This window comes from Gymnoscopelus braueri (assembly GCF_963280865.1).
Source record: "Gymnoscopelus braueri genome assembly, chromosome: 12".
Taxonomy (NCBI): domain Eukaryota; kingdom Metazoa; phylum Chordata; class Actinopteri; order Myctophiformes; family Myctophidae; genus Gymnoscopelus; species Gymnoscopelus braueri.
The window spans coordinates 25242485-25269613 of NC_137614.1; the positions used below are offsets into that span (position 1 = coordinate 25242485).

Sequence of the window (27129 nt, forward strand, 5' to 3'; positions counted from 1 at the left end):
CGGTCAGTGTGCCTGACTACACACCATTACCACTTCCTCTGCACAGGAAAGGATTGTGTGTCATCCAGGGGGTTGGATACAGCCAGCACAAAAAGGTCATCCATTTCACATGTGAGGCAGAGTAGTGACAGGAAGTGGCCTGAACGGCTTGCAGGAAGTGTCTCTCCATCACTACCCTGGCTCCCTGCTGGGGAGAGTTCCCCTCTCTAATGGTCCTGTCACGGGCTGGCACCATTTAATGGGTCTGAAGAGGAAGACTGTCGATTGGATGGTTTAATATGAAGCGTTAGACATATATGTCTCTGTCTGTGAGAGAGGGCGTCGATTCTAATTCATATTCCCAGAAGGTGTGGGGTTGTAGTTTTGGCTAGACAGTCTGTAGGTGTGATGTGAATCATCTGTAACTCATAAGTGTGTAGGTAGCTGCACAGAGACTTAATGATTATACCAATGACTCAGTGAGGCATGGCTCAGCCAAAAGTTTTATGGGCTGTATTTAAATTTAAATTAGGGCTGGGCAATATTGACAAACTCAAATATCACGATATTGTTGATCAATTGCCTTTTTAGAGAAATTGTGATGATATTTGTGGGGATGGTTATTGGTGCTTTCACAATATATTTACAGAATGAGATTTTTTAATAAATAGTCAACAGTAATGCTTAAGTCATAAATAAGTGGGTAAAGGCAAATAATAGAAAACCTAGATCAATCAGGTATGTAATCACTTTCATGTAATGCAGCTTTTAAAAACAGGAAAAGACAACACATGCCATAGCACAATATTATTATATTATGATATCCAAAGTCCCAGACGATATCTAGTCTCATATCACGATATTGAAATAATATCTATATGTTGCCCAGCCCCAATTTAAATATACATTATTTATTTTTCCTTTTCCCGTACTTCAAGTCAAAACGTCTGCCTCTCTCTCCCTTTCTTTCATGTGCAGGCACATAAAGTCAAATTAAGCTGTAAAACTGGCTCCACTCAGGCCTCCTGATTACAATTACAGTGCTGAACAAGCTTGTGGTCCGGGTTGGGAAAACAAAAGGCTATGGAATTAGACTTGACGAAAGGGCAGCAGAGTGTGCAGGAACTCTCAGCCTTCATGTGGACCTGCACAGGTGTACCACAGCTGCCTGCCAGCCAGGCAGCCACCGGGTTCACAGACTGGCTGACCCCAGAGCATCAGAGAATATACAGGGGAGGGGATGAGCAGGGTGGAGAGGAGAATGAAGAGAGCGAGAGCGAAGGCACGCAGGGCTGTCTGAGAAATCTGGGCCTCCAGGGTATATGCTGTGAAGTAGTTACAGAGACACAATGTTGGCCATCACTGTCACAAGCTGAATGGGCTTTTCAGCACTTCTTCTATACTGCTCCCAAGCTCACATTCTGCAGTTGTAATTTGGGCACAGTCTGCTAACTTCTACTTTTTTTCCCATCATTTGGAAGGTTATAACTGGGATTATTCTGTCTGGCTTAGGGTCTGTTTGATGATGGAAGAATCTAGTCTTGGCATTATGAGCATGATAGTGATGATGATTGATGATACATTTTCTTCATTGCAGCTATGGGCTGGCCTGCGCTTCACAGTGCCACGGCTGAAGGACACGCGCAAGACAGTGCAGTTTGAACTCCAGATCCGCAGGTAGGAGGACTCGCTGGAAAGTATGCTGTAGTTATGGTTCCTGTGGGTGCAGTGTTCCTAGAAATAAAAATAGTCCACACTGTTGTTAGCTCCCACTGTTTATTGCAGATCATCGTTTCAATCCCCAAAGGATCTTCATGAGTATATACCATATACCATATATCATAACATATCCTGACAAAGATAGTTTGGGGATTGAAATGTTGACTTTTTAGGCTTATTTTCTGTTTGTCCTGCACCTGATCACCAGAGTGTATGTGCATGCTCTACATTCCTTATTTTGTGTTCCTGGACGAACAGAAATAAGTTGCCTAAACTCATCCTAGCCACTATTTTTGAATCGTATAATTTTAAGAATGAATGAATTTGCTCTTTTCACAGCAAAAATGAAAATAATTCCCATAGCGAGGCTGTTCCCTACAAGCTGGAAGTGGTTGTTGAAGCTGACGTTATTCTGCAAGGGTGAGTTTATCAGTTAGATTTCCCTTATTTGAGTTTGGAACTTGGTAGAATTGACTAAGCCATAAAGGTGATGTAAGTGATATTTTTGGGGGTTAAAAGTTAAAGCTCAATATTATGATTGTAATCATTGCTATAGAGTTTAACTTCTTTATTCTACAGTACAGTAATTGAAAATATGCTAAAAGGATAACACAAAAAGCTTGGGGGGGACTTGTTTACATTGTGGTCCATTGTACTCAGTTCATCATCATGACATACAATACATAACATATTAGAAACAACACCGAAAGCAACAATAGATATATTTAAAGAAAAAATGGGTTTGGGGGTGGGCAGTGGATGCCACTCACATGGGGCTCCTTCCGTGAAGCTCGCTGAGGGAGTGCGTTGATACTGGAGGCAAGCTATTAGGGGTTCAATTTATTTAAGTCATATTTTGAGAACAGTCATGTTTGAAACTTGTATCGTGACCTCAAAACTTATTTTCTGTTCACTAAAGAGCTGTAGAGACGGGGAGACCCCTGTTACTGAACAAACAATCTATAGCAAACATTGTATAGAGCAATTCAACCCTTACTTTAACAAAACAATATCACTTACACTCCTTTTAAGTTCCTTACTTACGCAAACCCCACACTCCAGTCCTTACTTAAACCCCCTTTCTCTTTTTAAAGTGTGTCCCGGCCAGATAAGGTCTTCTTCCCGCCAGCAAACTGGAAGGTGACCAAAAGCCATCAGGTGGAGCAGGACATCGGCCCTTCTGTGGAGCACATCTATGAGGTAATCAGCCAGGAGCTCCTTCATGAGTCTGTTAGCTGTACAGAACCATCAGGGCTGAGCAGATAGGGTTAGGAAGCAGATCCCATCCATCATGCTGCAATGCTGAGTTCACCACGGTTACAAAGATCTTCGTATAAGCACAGCTTATGACGTCACAGAGTGACAAAAAAACCAAGGAGGATGTATTCCAGATACAGTGATTTATTAGTGTGCTGTACTTATCAACTATTTCTCAGGGGAGAACTACCAGAGCAGCACTTAATGTATTTGTCTATTTCATAATTTCCCTTTCCTCCTTTTAACCTTGCTCTCTATCTCTCTCTTTTTTTCTCTCTCAGCTGGTGAACAACGGTCCCAGTCAAATCAGCCACACCCTGCTTCAGCTGCACTGCCCCCTCAATCTGCAGGGTCATCGCCTCCTCTACCCCCTGGAGTTCTCCACACAAGGACCCCTCAACTGTACCACCAATCACACTATGAACTACCTAAACCTCAAGGTAAATAAACACACATGCATGAACACACACACACACACACACACACACAGACGCACACACACACGCACGCACGGTCAAATGAGGCTAGGTCCAGCTGTGTCTGTGTGAGAGCTCACTTCACAGACAGTCAGAGCAGTGAAGATGTCCCACAGGTTCTAATCCACCGTGTGATTCACAGATGGGCTCTCCCACTAGTGGGGCCCACACCCACCTTCTCCTCCCTGCTTCACAGCCCCACCCAGGACACTCTCCCCACCGCCGCTTTGAAGTCCTAGCTCTTCGCTACGCGCGGCACAGCTTGACGAACCACCCACTTCACCAACGATACACTCCCTAGTCTTTGACATCAGACGATGTGCCATGTTGTAGGGTCGGGTTTATGTGGGCAAAGGGCTCCTGTGTAGTTGTTTGTTTTTTGTTTATATTTGAAGCCAGCCAGATGCCGAGTTTAGGCTTGAGTTGGTTGTGTGTTCTGGCCGTGATCCGTCTTATATTTATGCCCAAGTGAAGTGTTAAGTACAGTACGGAGCCCATGTGGAGAAGAGCTCACATGCTTCAGATTAATGGCAGAAGTTGCGGGTCATGCTAACATTAGGTCTTCTATTGACAGAGAGGGTGGTGTGCTCTTCTGCCTGGTGAGGTCAGTGTCTATGTTGACCTAATGGTTGATGTGTGTGTGTTTTCTCCGTAGCTTCAACAGACCTCGACAGAGCTGCCGCCTATCCTCGCACTGCAGGCCCATGAGCACCACGTTGAGAAGAGGGACGTCCAGCTGGCTCAGTTGACTAATCTGGTGAGAGACTTAGGATGGGACACATGTAATGGTGTTCCTCAATTCTGTCCATCTTCTGCTCGCCCTTTCTAAATACCTCGTGTTGTTATAGGAATGAACCTTTTGGACCAAGTTTGAACTCTAATGCAATACAGTAGGTGACAGAAAGGTCGCAGATTAGTGTAAATGTTATTATACAGTTCAAACGGTGATTATATCGCATTGGATAGCAATCGATTAGATTAGGGTTCATTAGGGTAGAGACTTGAACCAGTGGGGTCGAAACAATACATTTCTCTGAGCAGCCTGAAGTCAAGTGTGTAGGTCTGGAACTATTTTAGTGGCACTAGCCCTTTTTTTTACACAAGGCTCCTGGGATAGGATAATTAGGTTATGATGTCGTTAAAGGGGTGGGGTCAGAGGGCGCGTGGTGGGTCCCGATGTGGTGATTAACATTAAAGGGCCTGCACTGGCCGGGGGTGGGGGGGAGTGGAGCGGAGTGGACCTTGGAGGACCCCCGTAGAGGGGAAGGTGGCCGTTATGTCAGTGATGCATAGGTTGCTTCATAGACTGCCCTCTAATTTTGCACTCTGGGTGTTGTTAGGCTCAGCTCCCCCACACACTGGCCCCATTGATCCACCCAGCTGCAGGTAGCCACTCCATCTCACCCTCTGTCTTCAAGCTACCTGTTTCTGTCAAAGACCTCTTTGTCTATTGGCCTGTCGCTACCAAATGTCCTCGTTCATCAAGCCCTGCCTGATGACATGCTGGCATGAAGGAGCCTATTCTCCCGTTTCGCCAGACCATGCACTTTTGTTTTTATGTCTGTGAGTCCAGACAATCTCTCTCTTTCGATGAAAAGGATAAAGTGTGTTAGTGTTTGGCGTTGTCAGCCCGGGTTGTACTTTGAGAATGACATTTGGTCTCTAAGCCAGTGCATGAGAGCAGTTCATTTTTTGACTGAATTACTTGCCAGGATTATAATTGTTATATATTCATAAACATATAATGCTCATGTGTTTGTGTTCTGAATATGTTGTAGTAATTATATTTTGAATTTGATATTAATCATACAGTAGCCCTCACATCATATCCCTTACTTTATGACTGCTGTGGGAACAGCCTCAAGCCCATGGCCACATAATCCCATTTGGGTTTATATGGAGGGATTTGGACTGTGGCAGCTATGCCACTGGACCATATATTCATTCTAGGTCCACAGACCCACCAGTCTTTACAGGGCCTTTCAGGCCCCTGTACCCTGGGGCATTACGGAGGTCTACCAGGAGGAAGTGGACTGATATGCTCTGTGCATGCCTGTGTGTGCCCTTGTTAAGACTGTCTCTGTCCGTGTTTGCCCTCCTCGGTGTAATAAGTAAACTAATGCACTCCCGCAGGAAACCCACCGAAACCTCTCCGTCTGGGGGTGGTCTGGCTATAACAGCAGCTCTAAAGAAAACGCAGTCTGTAGACTTAAAAAAAAAATAGATGTTTAAAAGCGCCAAGCTGCATTATGGGGCTCTAATTAAGATGGTGTATTCTACAGTCTTGTGAAAAATGGGCTGGTTTTAGTGGTCGGGCCATAATGTGGAGAGTGGTGACTGCATGCTGCATTTTTACAGTCTCGTGACATTCCCTCAATCTCTCTCTAATTTGAAGCAGGCCTGGAAATAGAGATCATAACATTGGGCTCTTTGTTATATTTATTTGGCCTGCAACATTAACATCGCTGTTATTTGCCTTTTCCCATATCTCTACTTTAACTCCTGTCAAGGTTTTAGTGCAAGCATTTAATGACTGAGTTATGTTTTGTGCAACGGGAAATAAAGTTTTGTTGATGCTATGAAAGGAAATGAAGTAGAAAAATCGTTCAGTTTTCAATTACATTATGTGTCATTGCATGAACATTGTTTTCACACTTCCTCTTTTTTTTTTTTCACCCCCAGTCGTGCTCTAATGTGGAGTGCTGGACACTCCAGTGCAACGTTGGTCTTCTGGAGAAGGGAACCACTGCCATCCTCAAAGTTCGGTCCCGCATCTGGGCAGAGACCTTCACTGAGGTTTGTTGGGAGAGGAACCCTCACAAACACACTAAACATGCACTATACTGTACCAGACACATGTTTCCACCAGATGACAAGGGCATGGTACAGGAAAGGCTGTGCCGTGCACTCTATCTCTGCGTTGGTGTCTGTGTATTTTCTCATGTCAGGGCTTGGCAGAAAGTCAGTAGCCACCATGCTTTAACCCTTTAAGACCTGAAGCCGATTCTACATGTCTCCTAAATCCCAACAGTTTTCTGAAAAACGTATGTTTCTATATCAGTGGTGCTCAAACTTTTTAATGTCAAGGACCCCCAAAATTATATGTATTTGGGCTCAAAATATTGTGTTCCAGGGACCCCCAGAAGCAAAGATTTGAGTTACAAATGTTCGCTTAAAAAATATATATATTCAAAGATTTGCACACATTTTCACGATTTTTCTAAAATAGCAGATATACAAGCTCGTAGCGCGGCACTCGGTGCCGCGCTACGAGCTTGTATATCTGCTATTTTTGAATAGCCAATGTGTAAAATAAAGCTTTTTAACTCAAATCTAAATCTATCTTAATGGGTTAAAGCGGCAAGAAGGAAAACATTAAGACCTAAAACCTAAATTCTGAGTCTGGCAAAGATGGATATCCAGTCAGTCTTGCACACATGATTGTATTGACTGGCTGTCAGCATTGACTAAGTCCTTCAGTCAGCCAAAATGCACAGTCTCAAATATTTTGCTCATGTAAGAGAAAACAGCAGCTAACTAAGCATGGCTCTATGCAGGATAACCGTTTGTGTAGTCAGGTATTTTTAATGCAGTAGTGAATATTGTGTGTGTGTGTGTGTGTGTGTGTGTGTGTGTGTGTGTGTGTGTGTGTGTGTGTGTGTGTGTGTGTGTGTGTGTGTGTGTGTGTGTGTGTGTGTGTGTGTGTGTGTGTGTGTGTGTGTGTGTGTGTGTGTGTGTGTGTGTGTGTGTGTGTGTGTGTGTGTGTGTGTGTGTGTGTGTGTGTGTGGGGTTATGAGGTTTCTAGCATAATTTGGCACTGTTGTGTGCACCTACTGTACCTCTACAAAGGAGCTATTCTGAGCAAGACCTTACATGCTCCTCTCTACTGTAATACAAGGCTTATGAGTGACTGTATTGAAAATTCATTAGCTGGTGGTCATGGCCTCTCATACCATTGGAATGTCAGAGGGGCTTTTCTGTGTAAGTTTAATCAGATTCTGTGAGGCTTTAGCACCACCTACTGTACTGTGAATGTAATGCAACTCATTCACCCATTTAAGCTTATACGTTAATAAAACGGTACAATGCTGTTATATACAGGGTCCCCACGGTCATGAAATTCCTGGAAATATTTTGAAATTGAAAAAAAAATTATCCAGTACTGGAAAAGTTTGGGAATTGATCAAAGGTCCTGGAATTTATCAAGGGTCCTGGAAAAATATTTGGCTATGCATTGTTTTTGGCTATTGATTTTATTAATACAAAACATTTTCATAAACATGTATAACATTACACGAAATATGTAACATAAGTAGTTTTTCGCCGAACGGGCTGTGTGATGGCATATATTATTTAAATACGGATGCCATAATGAGTCTTCCAGTGAGCTATGCCCTAATTTTGCACGAAATTTTGAATGAAATTGTACTATTCTATATTCTATGCTTTATTTTTGCTACACTGCCTATCTTTGGGCATTCTACATAGGAGTAAGAGACACATTATTGCGCTGAATGATTGTTATATAGGCCTGGAAATTGGGCTAAATATTCTGGAAAAGTTTTGGAAAAGTTTTGGAAATTCATTGCTAAAAATGTGTGGGGACCCTGTATATATAACATATAATATGTGAAATCGTTTTTCAGTCTGGTCTAAAATGTACCATATTTCTCCCTTTTTAGAACCCGTATAAGAGTTTTGTGCTGGAGTGTCTGGCCAGGTACAGTGTGATGAAGATGCCTTATGCCATCCTGCCCAAGTACACCCCCATGGGACAGAAAAAGGTACTTTTTCTGTCAGTTCACAACTACAGTGCAGTGTGTTTTATCTAAGTACTGTATGTTCACGATTGTTTGAGTTTAGAACGGAGGAATAATACTATGTTTATGTCAGGTGGTGACTCCAGTGGTGTGGAACAAACCAGACAGCCAATACAATGTTCCTTTGTGGATCATCATTCTAGCTATTCTAGCTGGGTTGCTTCTCCTGGCTCTCCTTATCTATGTCCTCTACAAGGTAAGTGTTGCTCACACGCAAAGCTTTATTCATCATTGTGCGATGGCATCGCTTGCAGAAAGGACATTTTCAACCAAATGTATAAATTAGTCTTAACAAGACATGTTACACATACTGTTTATATAGTACATTTCATAAACCATGATTCTTTAAAAAAAAACTAATTGAGTTTCATTATTGATTCAGTCAATGTGATTCAGTGTGAGTGATTGAGTCATTATTCACTTCTAAAAATTCTCCTGTCTCACTCTTGTCCTCGCAGCTTGGCTTCTTCAAGCGATCTCTGCCATATGGCACTGCCATGGAGAAAGCCCAACTCAAACCACAGGCAGCCTCTGAGGCCTAAATCAGCACCAGAGCTTTCGGAACCACAGAAACTACCCATATGATTGCAATGGAGAAACGTGATGAAAGAGAGGATCAGGTTGCAGTTGAAGACTTAGGAGGATAAAGACCACTGGAACTCCACTATGCTGCACTAGAGGAAGATAAAAAAACAAACAAATATAAGGTCTCCAAACCAAATGAATGTGCTTTATTTAATATATGTATTTTTTGTCGGCCGGTTGGGATTGTTACCAAGTAGACCTTTTTTTTTTCAAAGTCAGACTGCTTTGCAATGAACGTTGGACTGAACATGACCTGCCTGCTGCACAGGAATTGCAGTATCAGGCAACATTGGTCCCATAGCATGGATTAAGGAAGACGTCTGGTGTCTAAAAGACTTCTCGTTTGCGATACCCTGTGAGAGAGAATCCCTCTTGAACTTTTGAACTGCCGCATTTTGGTGCTAACGATGGCGTGTTCACTCCTAACAGGATACGGCCACACATGGCGGGAAGGCAGTGTGAATGTGCAACCCTTTTATAGCATGAAAAGAACCTCCTGAGAGGGTCTTTAACAACGTTGTCACAGAAGCCACAAAGTTTAGCTTGAACACTGACCTGACTGACCGTCACAGAGGGCATATTACCTGCCCAGTTCTCAATACCAAAGATGTTTAATAACTCAGATTTTATTTTACATAATTTTGTGTATCTTACATAATTTATACCCAAAGTGCTACCAAAGTGTTCATCAAAAAAGATCTCTCTCTGCCTCAGGTCGGTGGACGGTGCTGGGTTCAGCTGTTTTTGCACTCAGAGGAGAAATCTACTGATGTTACAACAAAAAAAAAAAGAGACACCAAAGACTGATCTTCCTTTGAGTTGTTGACTTTGACTCCTACTGATGTCTCGTTTGCTTCAATCCCAATTGTACGCACTCAGAATAACCAATGCTAGCGTCATCGTTGTCTTGTAGTCAACTGGGATACGACTGGAACCACCACAAACCTATGGAACCTCACAATTGGCTTGAAACGGTGTGGTGCTTCGGTCGGAAAGCTTGGCTTGTGGTGTTCTTATAGCGAAAGATTTAGCATTAACTTAACATTATGCCTGGTCTAGGCTTGTAAGGGGTAGCATTGAGACTCTGACACAAGTTAAGAGAAACCACAATATGGAGTATGGACATGATGTTTTAATGTCTTTAAGTAAAGACTTGACAATCAGTTGTAGCCTCCATGGAGAACCGGGAGGCTACAGTCTCACTACGTAGGATCATGTCAGTGTGGCGAGGCCATTCTCTGCCTATAGTGCATGTGACACTGTGAGAGAATGTGAGTTTGATTGTGCTTTCAGGTGAAAGTTGCCTATGTTTAGAAGGACAAGGGTACAGACTAGAGGCAGGAGGAGTTATCACACTACCACAAGGCTACAGCCATATTACCCAGGGACTGAAGATCAAAATGCCTTGTATTTGGTTCATTTATTTGCCATGTAAATAGGTTTATGTGCCTTAAAATGTAAATAGTCAATGTCTGCGAGAGAGAAGGTATTGTGTGTCTGCATGCGTATGCAAGTCTGTGTGCGCTTGCATGCACCCATGTATGTGTGAGTGGTGTGCTTTGTGAATGTCTGTTGTGTGTGTATGAATTTGGCATATCTTTCTCATTGCTTAGTCCTGTCCGTCGCCATCAACTCTGTCGCTGACATCAAGCCATTATTTGAAATTGTTGCTAATGTTAGCACAAGTACCATCAGTGCCCAGGATTGGCTGTTAAACTACAATGACAGAAAGTAGGATAACTGATGCCCTTGGTAGCTATTCATCTATGTCAGTGAATAGAGAAAGACTAAAGCCTGTTTTATACTTCATTGTACAATGGTTTGTAAATCAAGCAGAACGCAGCCGTCCACACATGTTGCATAGCATACCAGTTTGTACCTCAAACAAAGGGACAGCAACTAGGCACTGGGAACTAAAGGTTGTTTGGAAGTGCAATATTTGTATTCACTCTTGTTAGTATTACAGTTTTGAAGGTTTTTATTTTTTTCTGATTTGTGAGTGAGTTGAGATAAACCAGGAGAGAGAGAGTGTGTGTGTGTGTGTGTGTGTGTGTGTGTGTGTGTGTGTGTGTTTGTGTGTGCACGCGCGTGCGTGAAGGGAAGTCTGTGATGATGATAACCATTAAGACCTCCTGTAAGGGTTTCTGGCTTTTAAACTATTATTACAAAGCACGGCAATAGTGCTAGTGCAAAACCTTTCTTTTGAGAATGTTTCCCACTGCAGATGTACTCGCCACTTAGCTTCTGCACCACTTTTCTGTTTGAGTTGTTTTAATGCCACAGATTGACACCATAGAGTGAAACATGGCTTCTAATGACCTACACAACACATCTTAAGTTGAGCTTAAAGAATGTTGGATGTAGTGTGATAATTTATGTGCAGTGCAGTTGTTTCACTTGTGCAAACACCACCATAGTATTAACCACATGTGTTGGATATGTTTTGCCTCATGTTTTACAATCCCCATTATGTTCTTCAGTAAATCATTATTTGGCCAACTGTCTTAGAAGCACCTCAATATGACTCAAGTTCTCCTAAATAGCCACTTCATTCTTAATTGATTGATATAAGTATAACTGACATTTTTCAACAGCGTCTGTATGGTTCTACTAATAGTTACATATGGACTGATGCCAACCTATTTATAATGAAAGGGGATTATTATTCAATTTCTTTCATGGTTACATCAGGAGAAGGCACTGGGTTTGTATTTTTTTTTAATGTTTGGGCCCATTATCGCTCTCCTGAACTTTTTAAAAGAAGTTGTACATATTTCTGAAAGGAGAGTATTTTTTACTTCAAATGACAAACGTATTTGTTGTGAATTCTTTTCTCCCCATATTGGGGAGATTGTTGTTGTCTTTTGAGGATATGTTGTACCTGCTATGATTTGTATTTTAAATAAAATATTTCTCTTTTTACAGATGGTCTTGAGTTTATCTGAAAACACAAAAATAATTTATTTTGAAAATAACATACTTACACACTTATCTATGCATGTTTAGTTAGTTGCCTGCCTACCAAACATATTGTTGTGATAATGTGCTCTGTACAAAAATGATAGGCCTATACAAATATACAAATGATGTAAATCTGATACCAGAGACCAGACATCTAGAAGTGCACAGCTAGACTCATGTCAAGAGAGCCAATGAAACTGTTTGCATAATTTCTTTAAGCAGATTATCGTTTCCCCAATATAAAACCTTAACACTGCCAAGATGAGGTGTTCAGCTTATACTGGGGCCACATACGTTATTATGCGCTCATGATAGTGATTTTCTTTCAGATAAAATAGTCTGCAAACTTATATTCAACAGCCCAAGGATATCCACCATTACAAGTGCTCTGCTAAGGCACTAGAGGTCGCTGCAACCCACACTGCAAACTTTGTTCATTCTGCAACCCGGATCCAAGGTTACGGTAGCTGCCTTGAAATAGTTCATTTTCACCAGACAACACACACAAACTTGTGGACGTTTTTGCTTGTCGATCCAATATTCACTCTCTGATTCAGAGATTAAAGGCATTGACTGTCTGTCTTCATGTTTGTTTGGCTAGGTACTAGCGTTCCATTGTTCTTGACAGTTGCGTTAGCGAGCGCTGATTGTCGATCACCTGGAGGTTCAGAATGTACTGCCGGATGCTGGTTGGACTCCTTAGTGGCAAAGAGTGGTCCGAGTCTATAGGAACATAAAGGGACTTCAATGACCTGACACATGAAAGCCCTTAGGAATGCACTGCATTTTGTAAAGATAAAGTGTAGCCATGGATCCAAGACGGTCATCTACAATCAGTAGTGGAAAAAGTACTATTTTTTTTTTACTCAAGTAAAAGTATCAATACTGCAATGTAGAAATACTCTTACAAGGAAAAGTCTGGTATTCAAAATTGACTTGAGTATAAGTACAAAAGTATTGGCATCAAAATATACTTAAAGTACCAAAAGTAAAAGTACTCATTTATGCAGACTGTCCTGTTCCACAAGGTAGGCTATTATGATTAAAATCTTTTGAAAATAGCAGATCAATCTGCTATGTATACAAGCTCACAAGGTGTCACGTTGCGGTGCGTTGTGAGCTTGTAGATCAGCAATTTTAAAATAGACAAAGTTTAAATAGGGCTGAAGTAGTTAATATATGTTTTGTAATCATAATTCAAATCTTCAAAGTAACTAGTAACTAAAGTTTTCAAAGAATTGTAGTGGAGTAGGCCTAAAGTAAAATATTTGCCTCAGAGATGTAGTGGAGTAGAAGTAAAAGTATTGAAATTTGTAAATACTCAAGTAAAGTAAAAATAGGTCAAATTTTTACTTAAAGGTAGGGTAAGTGATATTTGATTTTGTTTTTTTGTTAAAAGGTTAAAGTACTATAGTAATCATTGTTTGGTCACAGGGGTCTCTCCAGCTCTTTAGTAAACAGAATATAAATACATTTTCAGGTAGGTGACAACATTTAAGCCAATCAGGAGAGAGCACTGAAAATGCATTTTCTGTTTAATAAAGAGCTGGAGAGACATGGGAGACTCCTTTTACTGAACAAACACTCTATAGCAATACAATATAGCAAAGAGTACTATCAGAATATAGAGCTATTTAACACTTATTTTAACAAAAGTAAATCACTTACCCTACCTTTAAGTGCAGTACTTGAGTACATGTACTTAGTTACTTTACACCACTGTCTATAATATATGACAGTCATGTATCAGGGCTACCTAGGCATGTAGTAGCCCTGATACAGATGACCGTCTTGTGATCCAAGGCTCTAGGCATGATGACATGGGTTATGGACCGGTGCCCAAGGACCCTGTTGGAATTATATGGAGAGTTTAATGGTTAAAATGACTGCTTACATGTAGATATGCGAATAGCAGCAGGTGCCTCTGGAAACATTCGATCTGCCAAACTTTTCTGTGGTGAAGAAGGTGCTAATGAGAGAGAGAGAAGACATTAGATAACGGAGTTCCACAGTGGTTCAAGAGAGACTCCTTGATGTCCATTGTAAGCGACTGAATTTTCTGGTCTGACCAAGGACCAGGACTGCTGCTCAGGGGTCAAGAAGATGATGACAGCTCAAGGTACGCACCCTGTTCTACATGCTGCTTAATTTGATTGGCTATATTTCTCTATGTTCTGTTGTATTGGGGTCTGGGGTGCCAATGAATCATGTTACTGCGGTTTTTGTCTTAGGGAATTGAACATTGGTGATCTATGTCTTATGTGTGTACGATTTGTTTTTTTTTTGTCTGATGTGGCACTGGCATGTGGTACTAGGGGTTTCTGTTGTGACAGGCAGTGTATATTTCTTCCCTTGGTCATTATTCCTCTGTAGATATTAGGTGATTGTGAAGTGAGATTTCTCCAATTTGGTTCAGTAAAATATTACCATATGGTTACCAGTGATGAATATGACCTTCTCACATGGTTTGAGAAGAAAAGGTGAACTGACCTACTGAGGTATTTGTTTGGTGAAAGGCCCAAGTTCAGAGAAATGTACATGTGTTGAATTGAGTAATTTGGTGCGGTAAAATGTTACCATTATAATATGGTTAACATATTATTATGGTTACCAGTGATAGAATGTGACTGACCTACTGAGGTATTTGTTTGGTGAAAGGCCAAAGTTCAGAGAAATGTATTTGTGTTGATCATATTTTTAATAACACCAACACCACCATTACACTATTAATGTCACGCACCCCCTAGAGGCAGCTTGCGCACCCCAGGGGGTGCATGCACCACCGTTTGGGAATCCCCCGCTCTATAACATGCTGTGAACTGGACTCCTTCGGCTCTAATCCCTGTTGTTATTCATTTTCATATTCATTCAAGTGTCATTTGGTGATATGCATCTGATACTGTATTTATCTGAGCATAGCAGTGGCATATCATTTGAAAATGGTGTGTATTACCATTGTTACCATTGGGTCAAATACCATGGGTCAAATTCAGAGAAGTAATGTCCTCTCTGGGATTATTACAAATACCTTACTTTCACAAATTCATGTACACTAGTGACAACATTAGCATGCAGTTATTATATTTAAAAAATGACTTTTTGGCAGTTTTTACTATTCATCGTACAAAAACTATATGGGCTTAAGTGGTTACTGGTGAAAGTGACTCAAATACACATGTGTTTGTGTGCACGAGTGCTTGTGTGAGGGTCTCATCTTTTGTCAGATGTAAGAAGGGGGGGGGGGCACAGTATAATATAATACGACATGTAAGCAGTGGACAACAGCGCAGTCTCCATGTGACTCCAGTTTTGAATTTGATCATTACAAGCCCAGCTGGGCTGATGAACTCACTGTAAGGCTGGCTTCTGCATCCTCGTACTATCTTCACTGTCTTGGCAATCATGCGCTGCAACATGAGAGAATGAAGCATTGAAAGCTCAAGCTCCACGATGCTAGTGCAACATTTTCATGTGCAACATAGAATATTTGTATTTATCCTACCATCTTCTCAAAATTGATAAGTTTTTCTGTGTAGTTCTTGTTTCCCTCATGGATGAATGTCATATCTATGTACAGAAAAGAACATAAGTTAGTAGTGAGTATAGCTTGATTTATACTTCATCATACGCTTTGTGAGATTGTGGGTCTTCTGTTTTTGGCATGCGATGGAGTATAAATTAAGTATAATTATCTCAGTGTGGTAGTCATTGATTATTGCTGTTGGTGGTATTGGTATTGTGTGTTAACATCACTAGGAGTGTGTACACTAGGTAACAGTTACCTTTTAGCAGCAGAGGCATGAAGGGGATGTAAGGTGGACTCAGTTTAGCCACAGCCAGCCTGTATGATCTGTGGTTACGTGAGGGATCCTAATTGGAACAGGAGATAAATAAAGGAACCTCAGATTGGAGACTTTCTATAACAGTGTATGAAAAGGGTTTTGCTGCTTCGGGGTACAGGAAATGAAACATAAATCTATATAGTGTACTGATTAGAGCCCAACAGATATATCGGTTTGGTCGATATATCAGCCATTACTTGACTTTTTTGACTACATCTGTATCAACATCGGTAGCCGATGTGTCGTGATATTTAATCACTTTCAACCTGGCGCAAACATTTTAATCAGGGCTTAACTAGTTAAATAAAATAAAGTTCAAGTTTATTTTTATCTATCAAAAATATATGTCTTTCATTTTCTTTCTTTAATGTTAAGTTAAATGTTCTCAAATAGAAACTTTGAAATTAAGTTTTTCAAATTTATTTGAAAATCTTGCACTTTTTGAAACAATATCAATGGGCTCTGGAACTGACAGTTCTCAAGTATGTAGCGGGCAAATGCCTCTTACCATCAACCTCTCGTAAGTGCAGTAAACTCGTTTTGTTTTACTGGGAATTCTCTGTGACAGACAATAACAAAGAAGAGAAATAATTTCAAAGGTGTTATCCATACTGTGACACCAAATCAATTCTGATGAAGTTGAACTAGTAGCTGTGACCATCATGTTGAGTAGCTCAGTGGTTCTCAACCTTTTTCTGAAGTGGTCTAATGGGTGTGCCGCATGCATTTTCAGAGCATGTTTATTTTAAGGATCAATCAGTCGATTGATCATTGATCAATGAAACTAACATAGAGAAAACTAAATTTTCAAGGTTTTAAAGAAGAAATAGCATGACAGTTTTTTTTACATTAGTTTTTTTTATATGCATTCATGTTATATTATTATTAAAATCTTAGTGTTTTGCCAATTATTTGGGGGCCCACTTGCAATAATAGTTGAGAATGGCTGGAGCAGCTCTTACCTCCCAGGTCTTGTATAGCCTTTGCACGGCGCTGTTGCTCAGACCAAACATCACCGCAAAGAAAGAGTTCAGGTTCCTCTGCTCCTTCAGTCTGGAATAGAGAAGAAACAAGGCTATATAAGGCTTCTTGAAGCTAGTGTTGATATTACTGGTCATTTGCATGACTGAGTGCATGGAAACAAAACTGGGGCTGACTATTGGCCAGAAAGACCCTTACACTGCAGCAATTTTGATGAACTTCTTGAGAAGCATTGCTCGCTTCATCAGGTCTTCACACAGACACAGCTCAGTCACCACCCAGTACTGAACCTCATTGAAGCGGCGCACACACCTCTCCAGATTAGCTGTGGTGGCGCCCAGGAAATTATGGCGGCCAAATATGTAGTAGACGAGCTCTACCTGGAGAGGACACACACCTTATTCAGCAAACATATACTGTGAATTTAGTTTAGAAATGTACTGTAAACGAATTATGTATAAACATTAATGTTGTGTTAATTGAACAACTTATAACTCTGATAAGGTACAAATGAAACCAAATGGATCCCATACGGGTCAATTTCTTTACATTTTGTACACTTTCAGAGTTAAATGAACACTGAGGATTTACTGTGTAGGATCGTGTGTGTTGCGTTTGACAAATGCGGCGCATGTAGGAGTAGTGGTTGGCCAGATAATCTGACGCTACTTGCCGGTGTCTGTCTCGCACAGGAAATTGCAGATCTACAGTACAAGCTTACAATGCAGCTCACTGCAAAGCATTTTGAGCTTGTAGATCTGCTATTTTCTGTGTGTGAGACCAACCCGATCTCCAGAGATTACCGTAACATTGCACGGAACGAGTGCACTTCATTCCGTGGATAGCCGCCTCGGAACTCCCGAATTGCGTGCATATGTACGGCGCTCCCTTTGTGACAAAACCATTTCGGAGGCGCGCAGTCACAGGCGAACTGTCACCCCGTGAAGGACCACCGAGGGAGCTAAGGCGACCGAGTTGCCGTCCTGAACGGTGGGACGTTCGCCTGTGCCTACTCAGCGCCGTTTGAGTTATGTACCGATAGGCACAGAATCGTAATTTTTTTTGTGGGGACTGCTCTGCTTCCGGGTTTTTCCGGGTTGCGACTGGTTACGCCCACCGTGGGACTCGCCGTACATATGCACGCAATTCGGGAGTTCCGAGGCGGCTATCCACGGAATGAAGTGCACTCGTTCCGTGCAATGTTACGGTAATCTCTGGAGATCAGGCTGGTGAGACGGTGCACAACCAAGTACAGTATAAATCAAATCAGCCGTAAAGCTACCACAATCAGATAAAAGGCACCAGAGACAGTGACTCAGATACATGACCGACCAACCAGACATCTATTCTTATGCTGATATGAGCTGGTCTCTGACTGCCAGTATCAGCTTTGACTCAGCTCACAAAGAACAAGCTATTTAACCACTTAAGTCCTATATACTTCATTGACCGGAGTCCCCTGGGGATCTATTATATTTGGTCCCCTCCTTTCTTTCCTCTACAGTAAATGTCTTCGCTGAAAATAGCGATCTATAAGCCCACAACACGTTGCTGTAACGCAGCAAATTGTGAGTTTGTAGATTGGCTATTTTCATCAAATGACATGCCCAGAAAAGCGATGCTAGGGTTCAAGTGGTTAACCATAAATACCCAAATATAAAATAAACACATAAGCAACATGCATGGCTGTATCCGAAGTGATTATTGCACGTGTCACATGTAGTCTAACTGTCTGAGCTGTCATCAGGGCTGCGCTGACTGAGTTGTGGCACTGCAGTACCTCATGCATGGCAGCGAACAGCTCCCAGTCATAATTGGTGAGTTGGCTGGCGATGTCTTTAGAGCACATCTGTTCCAGGGTATCCATGGTTCCCTGCTCTGGTCCCTGCTGTTCCTTAAGAGGCCTCTGTTAGATGCGTGTGCGTGTGCGTGTGTGAGAGAGAGAAATAGGGGGGGGGGCATTGGGGGAGAGGAAGAGAGATACAAGGAGGGAGAGAGAGGGAGAGAAACACAGGGAGAGAGAGAGGGGGGAGAAACACGGGGGGGATTACATCATTCTGCACTGCACCCTAGAGAAGCACTCATACATCATTTCAGATTTATGGAAACTGCAGTATGATGGCAGTTTTTGACTCATGAAGTGTAAAGTGCGGTTGAGGCACAAATAAATTGGGTGTAATAATCATTAACTTGCTGATGTGCTGAGCCTCCATCTCTAGTTTGCAGTAAAAAAAAGCACATGGTTTGTATTAGAAGCAGTTCTCACCAGTTGTTCCACCTGGCTGGCTGTGCAGATGAACAGTCTCTCGTTCAGTCCTAGAGCAGTATACACAGCACTGGCATCCATCTTCAGCTGAGCCCTGTCTGGATGTATGGATAGATTTCAATATAACTTAACCACATTAAGCCTGGAATCCCTATTTTGGACATGTCATTATAAGCAAAAAAATATATTTTATGTATTTGGTACTTCACCCACCCACCCCCCCCACCCAGCATCTACAAGCTCACAACGCGTCGCATCATTATGCATTGTGAGCTTGTAGATCAGCTATTTTTGATACTTTTGACACATTTTGACAATATTGACACGCCCAAAATAGGGAGTTCAGGTTGAAATTGGTTAAACTGGCACAATAATCTTATAGATTGAATTAGAATTGAAACAATAATGTTGATACCATTTTTTTTTCATATTCTGTTCTTTTCTCATTTTCCTCTCCTTTCCAATTTGTTCCCCCTTGTGACCTCCACTTTGAAAACATGTGCAATATACCTCCCATGGAGTTCATTTTGATCAGGATGTGGTCACCTCCCGGTTTGACCATAGCTGCCATCACTTCCTGTACAGTTGAGTTGACAGCCAGCATCAGTGTGAGAGGGATGTTGTCTGGTCTGAAGATCTCATACAATACTACAGTGGGGAGTGGAACAAACAACAATAAGTCACGATAATATTTTCGCTTTTGTTTTTATCACTAAATGTGTGTGTTTTGCTTATAAATGATACTCACAGTGCTGAAAATCTCTAACTTCTTAGTGTGTAACAACAGTTTTGAGCAAGGGCAAATTATGCTGCTGTCTGCAATTTGCCTGTTAATTCACCCGTTTCATTGTCTGAGCCATACTGACCTTTATCCAGCGCTCTGATTGGCTGTATCATCCCCACTGGCTCCTCACAGTTTGAGAACCAATCAAATTGTTGGTTCGGCTGATAAAATCAAACATCTTAGTGAGTGAATCTGTCACACTGTGACATTAAAATGACAAATGAGAGCAAGAAACGCGACGCATGTCGCATGTTCAAATGAATATCTTTCTGACAGGAGGCATATCTATCTACTGGAGTTGACATTCCGGTTTCTACTATTGTCTTTGAACATTCCCTGGATCAGTTCAGTTTCAGTTCAGTTTACTTTTATTTATAGTGCAACATCACCCCAAGGGGTCTCTGTGCACTTCACAACAGGTCATACAACAAAACACGGTAGCAAAGAAACACAGTAAAATGTGCCCGCATGTATGGTCAAACAATTACCATGCGGCAGTGCACTGAGAAATGTACAGATCAGAAAAAAAATCTTGGATGAGATTACCTTGGCCAGTGTCTGGTATCCATTCTCCGACCTGTACATGCATTATGAAAAGCAAAAACAGTCATATTTAAGACTGCCTCTGATGTTATGTATGTTATGTACGTAATGTAGACATAGACAACTTACACTGACACTCTACCGGTATTTCTCCTCCTGTCTCTAAATTGTTCTTTCAGCATGTTTGATAAACGAGAATCAGCTTCCACCTCCTTCTTCAGTCTCTGCCATAACAAGAGAGTGAAAGTTAACATTAACATTGTAAGCCCATAGGCAATAGGCATAGCAGTATATTACCAGCACAAAATATCAGTGTAGCTCAAAAATGCAACTGAATACTTTAGTCATATGTTAACACATATGACTTTTTTTTTATGTCAGCCCGCTCACCTCTAGGAAGTCTCGAACAATATGGTCTTCTTTCAGCACAAGACCATACAGCGCCACCCACTGACCAATCAGTTTCACTACCTTCTGCTTGGTGTTGAGAGCGTAGGCAGCCTTCTCCAGCTCGGAACCTTCCGATGGCTCCGCATGATAAGTGCACCCAGAGTTAAGGGCCAGTTGTATATGCATGCATATTTAAAAAGTATGACTAGCGAAGATGTCTGAGAGAGACAATTATTAATCCAATTAGCTATTAGTGTGCTGTGCTCTCAGATAACATTTAATTCAGGTTTAAAATGATAGAGAACTGATGTGCACTAAACTGCTTTGAAATTACTTTTGTGGAGAATTACTTTTCTACAAAAGCCTATTGAAAATATAGGCAATATCCTCATCATGTGCTATAACACTATTTTTATGATCCTCAGCCCACATTTTCATTTTACTTCATAACTTCATCACTATGACCATCACTGGATATTGGTGTTGTAGAGCAGAACATAACTGGCTGGAGGGCATGAACACTCTGTGGGTGAGTAAGAAGTCACTCACGAAGGAATCTGGGGGCAGAAAAACAACAACAACAACAACACCGCTGAGTAACGAGTAAGCTGCTAATTACTACTAACAACATCCTCACAGTGTCCCCAAAAGCACCAGAATATCCGAGTCATCTGACTGCATGAAAAGAGTATGCCTGATTTATACTTGGCTGCTAGTCGTACCGCGCATTATTAATAACAAATCTACAAGCTCACAACGCGTTGCATGGCGACGCGTTGTGAGCTTGTAGATCTGCTATTTTTGGTGCATGTCACCGGCGAGCCAACAAGTATAAATCAGCCAATACAGGAGGAAGCACGAGGACATGTGCTGACCCCGAAGCACTTTACACACACAGCCTTCACTGTTTTTTGTTTTTGACCAGTTCCAAGTGAAGCACCCAGACAAACATTTCCCAGGAAACCAGAAATTCATAGTAAATCGTTATGTAATCCCTCTTTTCCACAACACATCTTCACACTCAGTGTTGAGTTCAGCCGAATAGGCATGAAGCCATAAGCGAGTGCATGTACTGTACAGTAGGTTCCTACCTATCAGTAGGAAAAAGTAGAAAAATGTTGGTGGACTACCTTTTTTCACTGACAAAAACTAAACAAAAAGTAAATAAAGGCTATTTTTGAAAGCTGGTCTACAAATCAGACACGAGAGACGCCATCAAGGCCCGCCAAAATACATTTTAGTCGACGAAATCAACTGTAGATTTAGTCAACTAAAACTAGACTAAAACTCTGACTGAAACTAAATGGAATTTTATTCATTTATGACTAAAACAAAATCAAAATTTGCTGTAAAAAGTAACACTGCTACCTATAACATCGTTCCCATTGGTGTCCAGCTTCAGGGTTTCCAGCAGGTGTTCTAGAATCTTCTCCGGTGTTCCTGACATGACTGTGTACCTGGAGGTTTGAGACGGAAGATTAATAGAAAAGAAAGAAGAACAGACAGAAGGAAGGAAAACATAATGATGCCTGGTTGCTATTGGTTGTTTAGCAAACAGGTGTTTGAAACAAGGAAATAAATTCCTGAGGTTCAGGGTGGAGAAAACCACTCCAAATGTTTTTTTTTATCTCAAAATCAAAATGACGCGTCAGCTGTGAAGGGAGAGAAAGGGCTGATGAGTGACTGAAAGAAAAATAACATAGTATTGTAGGAACAAAGGAAATCACAGGCCAACAGTCTAAAGGGGAAGTCAATATCTTATTAATTACACTTTTTGTTTGCTGACACACTTGAAAGCAGATAAAACGGCGCTCGTTCAACAAGGCAGGGTTGAAGTCCATTTCTTGTTTTGAACCAACCACTGACTTTCGTTCGCCATTAAAAACGCACATCTCAAATGCGTTTGTTGCCCACATTGTCCTGCGATCAAGAAAATGTTTATTTTAATGCCATTGTTTCTGCCAAATGCCAAAATAATGTATGTTGTCTTGACTGCCACCCTAGCTCGTTAATGAACTGCTGTCTGAGAGGTGGGTGTGTCCAAGTTTCTCACTTGCTCCCGTTTCCGGCTCCTCCCTGGTCTGCCGACTCGGCGGTCTTCTCCAAGACCAACACAGCTTTCCCATGTTCCTCCAGGCGCACTGTATTAGCCTCCACATCCTAAAGAACAATAAACACAGACAGAGACGCGGACACACAAATTGTCATTGGCCATAATTGGGGGGTAGAATTTCTAGTAGATAGACACAAATAGACAAAGAGCAGTTGTAGAGAGCATGCAAAAGCAGCTGGGCTTTTGCTAATTCTGTGACCGTAGCTGGCTTGGGAAAACATTTGGCTCTGCACATACTGTACCTGTATGTATGTTATAATACTCGATATCTTGAGAAAAGAGGTGATCTGATTTACCTTTAGGATGCGTATAAAGTCCTGTTTGTCAACTCTGAGGAAGTGGCAGTTGTCTTCTCTCAGGATGATGGTGGCAGCACGCGGGGCGTCATTCAGCAGAGCTAGTTGTCCAAAGTCCTCACCCTCATGGAGAGTTGTAACTAGCCCCTACACATTGAATACAATGTAGCGGGGTTGATGTAAGAGCACAATGATGTGGCTGTGTGAATATGGTCAGTTGTCAAGTAAAAGACTGATCAATTCACGTTTTATGTTTTTCAAGAATTTGGAGCGCAGCATGTTTTTGTTTTGGTGAACTTGTTTACTATATTACCTTGCCATGTGTGATCACGTTGACAGAGCCTTTCCAGATGATGTACCAGGATGTGCCTTTGTCCCCTTGACTAAACACTGAAATGACACATAAAGATAAGCATTAAACTAATAACAATCTGAATACCCTCCCCAGCACAACCGGCATTTAAATGTCAAAATCATCACGTTCTCCTGGAAACGTGATCTTCATGTAATTTTCATGATTTTGTCATTTTAATCTATTTCTTGCTTAACCCATTAAGACCTGAAGCCGATTCTACACGTCTCCTAAATCTCAACAGTATTCTGAAAAACGTATGTTTCTATATCAGTGGTGCTCAATTTTTTTCATGTCAAGGACCCCCAAAATTGTATGTATTTGGCCGCGGACCCCCATCAAATATGTTGTTCCAGGGACCCCCAGAAGCAAAGATTTGAGTTAAAAATGTTCGCTTTAAAAATATATATATTCAAAGATTTGCACACATTTTCACGATTTTTCAAAAATAGCAGATCTACAAGCTCGTAGCGCGGCACTCGGTGCCGCGCTATGAGCTTGTATATCTGCTATTTTTGAATAGCCCAAAGTGTAAAATGTTGCTTTTTAGCGCAAATCAAAAAATGACACAGTTCCAGGCCTTAATGGAATAAACAAGGCAAAATGGGAAGAATTCGATGAGCGTAAAAGATGCATTACTTCTAGACCTGACAAGAATACAAAAGGAATGCTCACACACATCTAACAAAAGGAATGTCCACAGAGGTTTGGCAGATGCAAAAAAACAAACAAACACTGAGTATATTTTCTTCACTTCCTACTACTGTATTCTCTGGTTTATTTATTTGTAAATATATAAATTGTATCTTGCTGTTCTCTAGTGATTAACCATGATGTTCTTTAACATTAGATTATACTGTATAGAAGTTCACATTTGTCACATGTCTGTGTGTGAGCCCTGTAACATATATGATCCTCTGATTGACTATCTTGTCCCTATAACTAGGACACAGGTGTGTGTCTTTACTCTTCATGTCAGACTGAGGATGGTTTTCGCATACGAAACATGTATCTCCACCTTTACACTTATTATTTTGGTTGCACTCTTTGTTCACTATGGATCATCATGCATCTGACAAACCTCTGTGGACATTCCTTTTGTTATGTTAATAGTGTGCGAGCATTCCTTTTGTATTCTTGATCATTTGTTTTGGCTAATGCACCTGACTGGAAATCTATTTTTTTGGACAATTCAACAAGGGTGCAAACCTTTCTTTTATCTTTGTTGTTACTTCTAGACTGACCAAAGTAATGAGTCCGTCTTTGATGTGTAACTATTCCATTTGGATCACAAAGATTGGAAAAGCAAATGTGTTATGTCTGATGTACAAGTGGCATGCATAAGATGTCAGTAGGACTCCTCAAGCATTGTAATAGTACATTATACTGTGTGTGTGTGTGTGTGTGTGTGTGTGTGTGTGTGTGTGTGTGTGTGTGTGTGTGTGTGTGTGTGTGTGTGTGTGTGTGTGTGTGTGTGTGTGTGTGTGTGTGTGTGTGTGTGTGTGTGTGTGTGTGTGTGTGTGTGTGTGTGTGTGTGTGTGTTAAAGTTAAAATGCCCACAAAGCTGTGACACTCACAGACTGTTCCTGCCTTGGCATGTGACTCAAACACCAGCACCGCTGCCAGCTCCTTGCGCACCTACAGACACAACACAATTGGACTTAGATTGGATCATCCCTGTTTCTGTCATAGGATAGGCAGGGTAAAACAGTAGTTTCAGAGTGAATGGTTTGGTTCTGATAAAAGTCATCCAGTACAAGTATCAAATGTAGTCTTAACAATAATTGGCAGTCATAACTATACCATCTTATATCTTATATAAATTATCATGTTAACATTTGTTTATGGGTGGATGGTGGGTGGGCGTCACAAACGTTTATGACAAATGTAAGACACCGATTTGATTGGCCAAATCCGTTCACAAATGTAACTTCCGGATTTGATTGGCCAAGCTTTGTGTGACATACTGCTCTGATCAGCACTACTAGATTAGAACATCTAGTGCTTCAATCGCAGATAAGTCATTGCAAAATAATATGCAAAATGACAATATTATTTTTGCTGACGGGTCTGTGGGTTTTATAAATACTTAACCAATGAAAAGTATTAATAAGTGCTTGTAACTAAATTGGACCCATTTTTTCCATTTCCTGAAAAGTAACCTTTTTGGACATCCAGTGACGATACAAGAAACATTTGTGGTTGATCTTCAAGTCAATTTAATAGCCATCTTATTAACCACTTAAACTCTATATACTTCATTGACAGGAGTCCCCTTTTGGCCTATACTTAGTCCCCTCATTTCTTCCCTCTACTTCCAAATCCCTGCCAGAAATAGCCTATCTACAAGGCAAGCTCACAATGCGTTGATTTACGACACATTGTGAGCTTGAAGATCTGCTATTTCAATGTTCTATTTATGACATGCCCAGAAAAGGGATGCTAAGTTTCATGCGGTTAAGCATACACATTAGCTTTGCCCTATTTTTAGTAAATCAATCAATCAATCAACCAACCAACCAACCAACCAACCAACCAACCAACCAACCAACCAACCAACCAACCAACCAACCAACCAACCAATCAATCAATATACTTGGCGGCCGTCTTAACAAACCCAGCTATGATTCAGATGAAATGCAAAAGAATTGCAGTGACTGCTGAAGTTATTGATTTAAGTCAATTCCTTCTGTGTTAACCACTTTCAACCTGGCATCCCCATTTTGGTCATAGGCAAAAAAAAAATAGAAATTATCCAAAATAGCAAGAATAGCCGACCAACAAGCTCTCAATGCGCTGCATTGCGACACATTGTGAGCTTGTAGATTGGCTATTTCCGCTGTTCATTTTACGCTGAAGTATATAGGGCATAAGTGGTTAATTTTACTCTGCAAATGGTGACTTACTGAGGAAGAGAGGTGAGAAGCAGCCTTGACATGGAGCAGCTCTTCATAGATGACCTCCAGGTCCTCGGCACTCCTCTGACTTGGACTGTACATGGGAGAAACAACAACACACAAAAGCTGCATTCAGTTGTATGTGGAGGACAGTTAACCTTCCAAAGGGAATCTTCAACCGTTTAGCAGCCTTGGAAAAAGGGCAAACCCCTATTAGGAAGGCCTATTCATACGCTATATATTATTGTATTTGGACAGAAATCTGACAAGGCTAGATATAAAGAAACTCTTAAAGGATATTAACAATTTTCTTTTATTAATTCAAATTCTTCATAATGTTCCTCTCTAGTAATGAGTACGGTTGAGATTTTTTTGGAACCCCCTCAAGGACCCCTGGGGGTCCCTGTACCCCACTTAAAGAACCCCTGATCTCAGTCGTCACACAGGAACAGTATACAATTCTGACCATTTGCGTAGAATCATCGTGAGAAGAGCATCGGGGCCAATCTGAGACAGCAGTGACAGGGCTTCCTGGAGCTCATCCTCAGAGTCCTTCTCATTGGTCGTGTGGCTCAGGCCAAACTCTGAGTCCAGGAAGCGGTAGAACTGGGTGTCCTTATCATGGAAGTTCAACTCTTGTTTCACTTGATGGTGGGAAGGAAATACATGGGAGATTTAAATTCAACCAAGACTGTAAACTGGAATAAGTCCTGGAATAAGGAAAACGCAAGTAAAAATATGAAATGAGAGAATATGTTACGGTAATTGTAGCAAGAAGGGTAATATGGGAAATTTCCCACATTTCCCAACAGACCGGGAAATGTCTAACCTGGCTCCGACAGATGGAAGAAGCTTGCTTCACATACCG

At 41.2% G+C, this 27129-nt stretch overlaps 2 protein-coding genes across 4 annotated transcripts in view; one reads left to right on the forward strand and one right to left on the reverse strand.

The window, feature by feature from the left end:
• Positions 1 to 11758, forward strand: part of itga5 (integrin, alpha 5 (fibronectin receptor, alpha polypeptide)) — a 42616-nt gene extending 30858 nt beyond the window's left edge. Inside the window, exons 22-30 of the mRNA XM_080444159.1 lie at positions 1577 to 1656; positions 2038 to 2118; positions 2793 to 2898; positions 3237 to 3395; positions 4087 to 4188; positions 6114 to 6227; positions 8114 to 8215; positions 8325 to 8447; positions 8710 to 11758. Of these exons, the coding sequence (XP_080300285.1) occupies positions 1577 to 1656; positions 2038 to 2118; positions 2793 to 2898; positions 3237 to 3395; positions 4087 to 4188; positions 6114 to 6227; positions 8114 to 8215; positions 8325 to 8447; positions 8710 to 8793 (951 nt within the window). The 3' untranslated portion in view covers positions 8794 to 11758. The remainder of the gene's footprint in view (positions 1 to 1576; positions 1657 to 2037; positions 2119 to 2792; positions 2899 to 3236; positions 3396 to 4086; positions 4189 to 6113; positions 6228 to 8113; positions 8216 to 8324; positions 8448 to 8709) is intronic.
• A 136-nt stretch (positions 11759 to 11894) lies between these two features.
• rapgef3 (Rap guanine nucleotide exchange factor (GEF) 3) overlaps positions 11895 to 27129 on the reverse strand; it is a 34030-nt gene continuing 18795 nt past the window's right edge. For all 3 annotated transcript variants that reach the window (XM_080444162.1, XM_080444160.1, XM_080444161.1), the window contains 23 exons: positions 26728 to 26905; positions 26271 to 26355; positions 24942 to 25002; positions 23326 to 23402; positions 23013 to 23159; positions 22657 to 22763; positions 21972 to 22060; positions 21082 to 21160; positions 20604 to 20754; positions 20343 to 20437; positions 20217 to 20247; positions 19753 to 19831; positions 19397 to 19534; positions 18887 to 18984; positions 18401 to 18526; positions 16819 to 17000; positions 16602 to 16692; positions 16148 to 16198; positions 15580 to 15667; positions 15300 to 15364; positions 15150 to 15204; positions 13692 to 13766; positions 11895 to 12520 (listed from right to left, as the gene is read on the reverse strand). In XM_080444162.1, coding sequence (XP_080300288.1) covers positions 12402 to 12520; positions 13692 to 13766; positions 15150 to 15204; positions 15300 to 15364; positions 15580 to 15667; positions 16148 to 16198; positions 16602 to 16692; positions 16819 to 17000; positions 18401 to 18526; positions 18887 to 18984; positions 19397 to 19534; positions 19753 to 19831; positions 20217 to 20247; positions 20343 to 20437; positions 20604 to 20754; positions 21082 to 21160; positions 21972 to 22060; positions 22657 to 22763; positions 23013 to 23159; positions 23326 to 23402; positions 24942 to 25002; positions 26271 to 26355; positions 26728 to 26905 — 2267 coding nt within the window. In that variant the 3' untranslated portion in view covers positions 11895 to 12401. The remainder of the gene's footprint in view (positions 12521 to 13691; positions 13767 to 15149; positions 15205 to 15299; positions 15365 to 15579; positions 15668 to 16147; positions 16199 to 16601; positions 16693 to 16818; positions 17001 to 18400; positions 18527 to 18886; positions 18985 to 19396; positions 19535 to 19752; positions 19832 to 20216; positions 20248 to 20342; positions 20438 to 20603; positions 20755 to 21081; positions 21161 to 21971; positions 22061 to 22656; positions 22764 to 23012; positions 23160 to 23325; positions 23403 to 24941; positions 25003 to 26270; positions 26356 to 26727; positions 26906 to 27129) is intronic.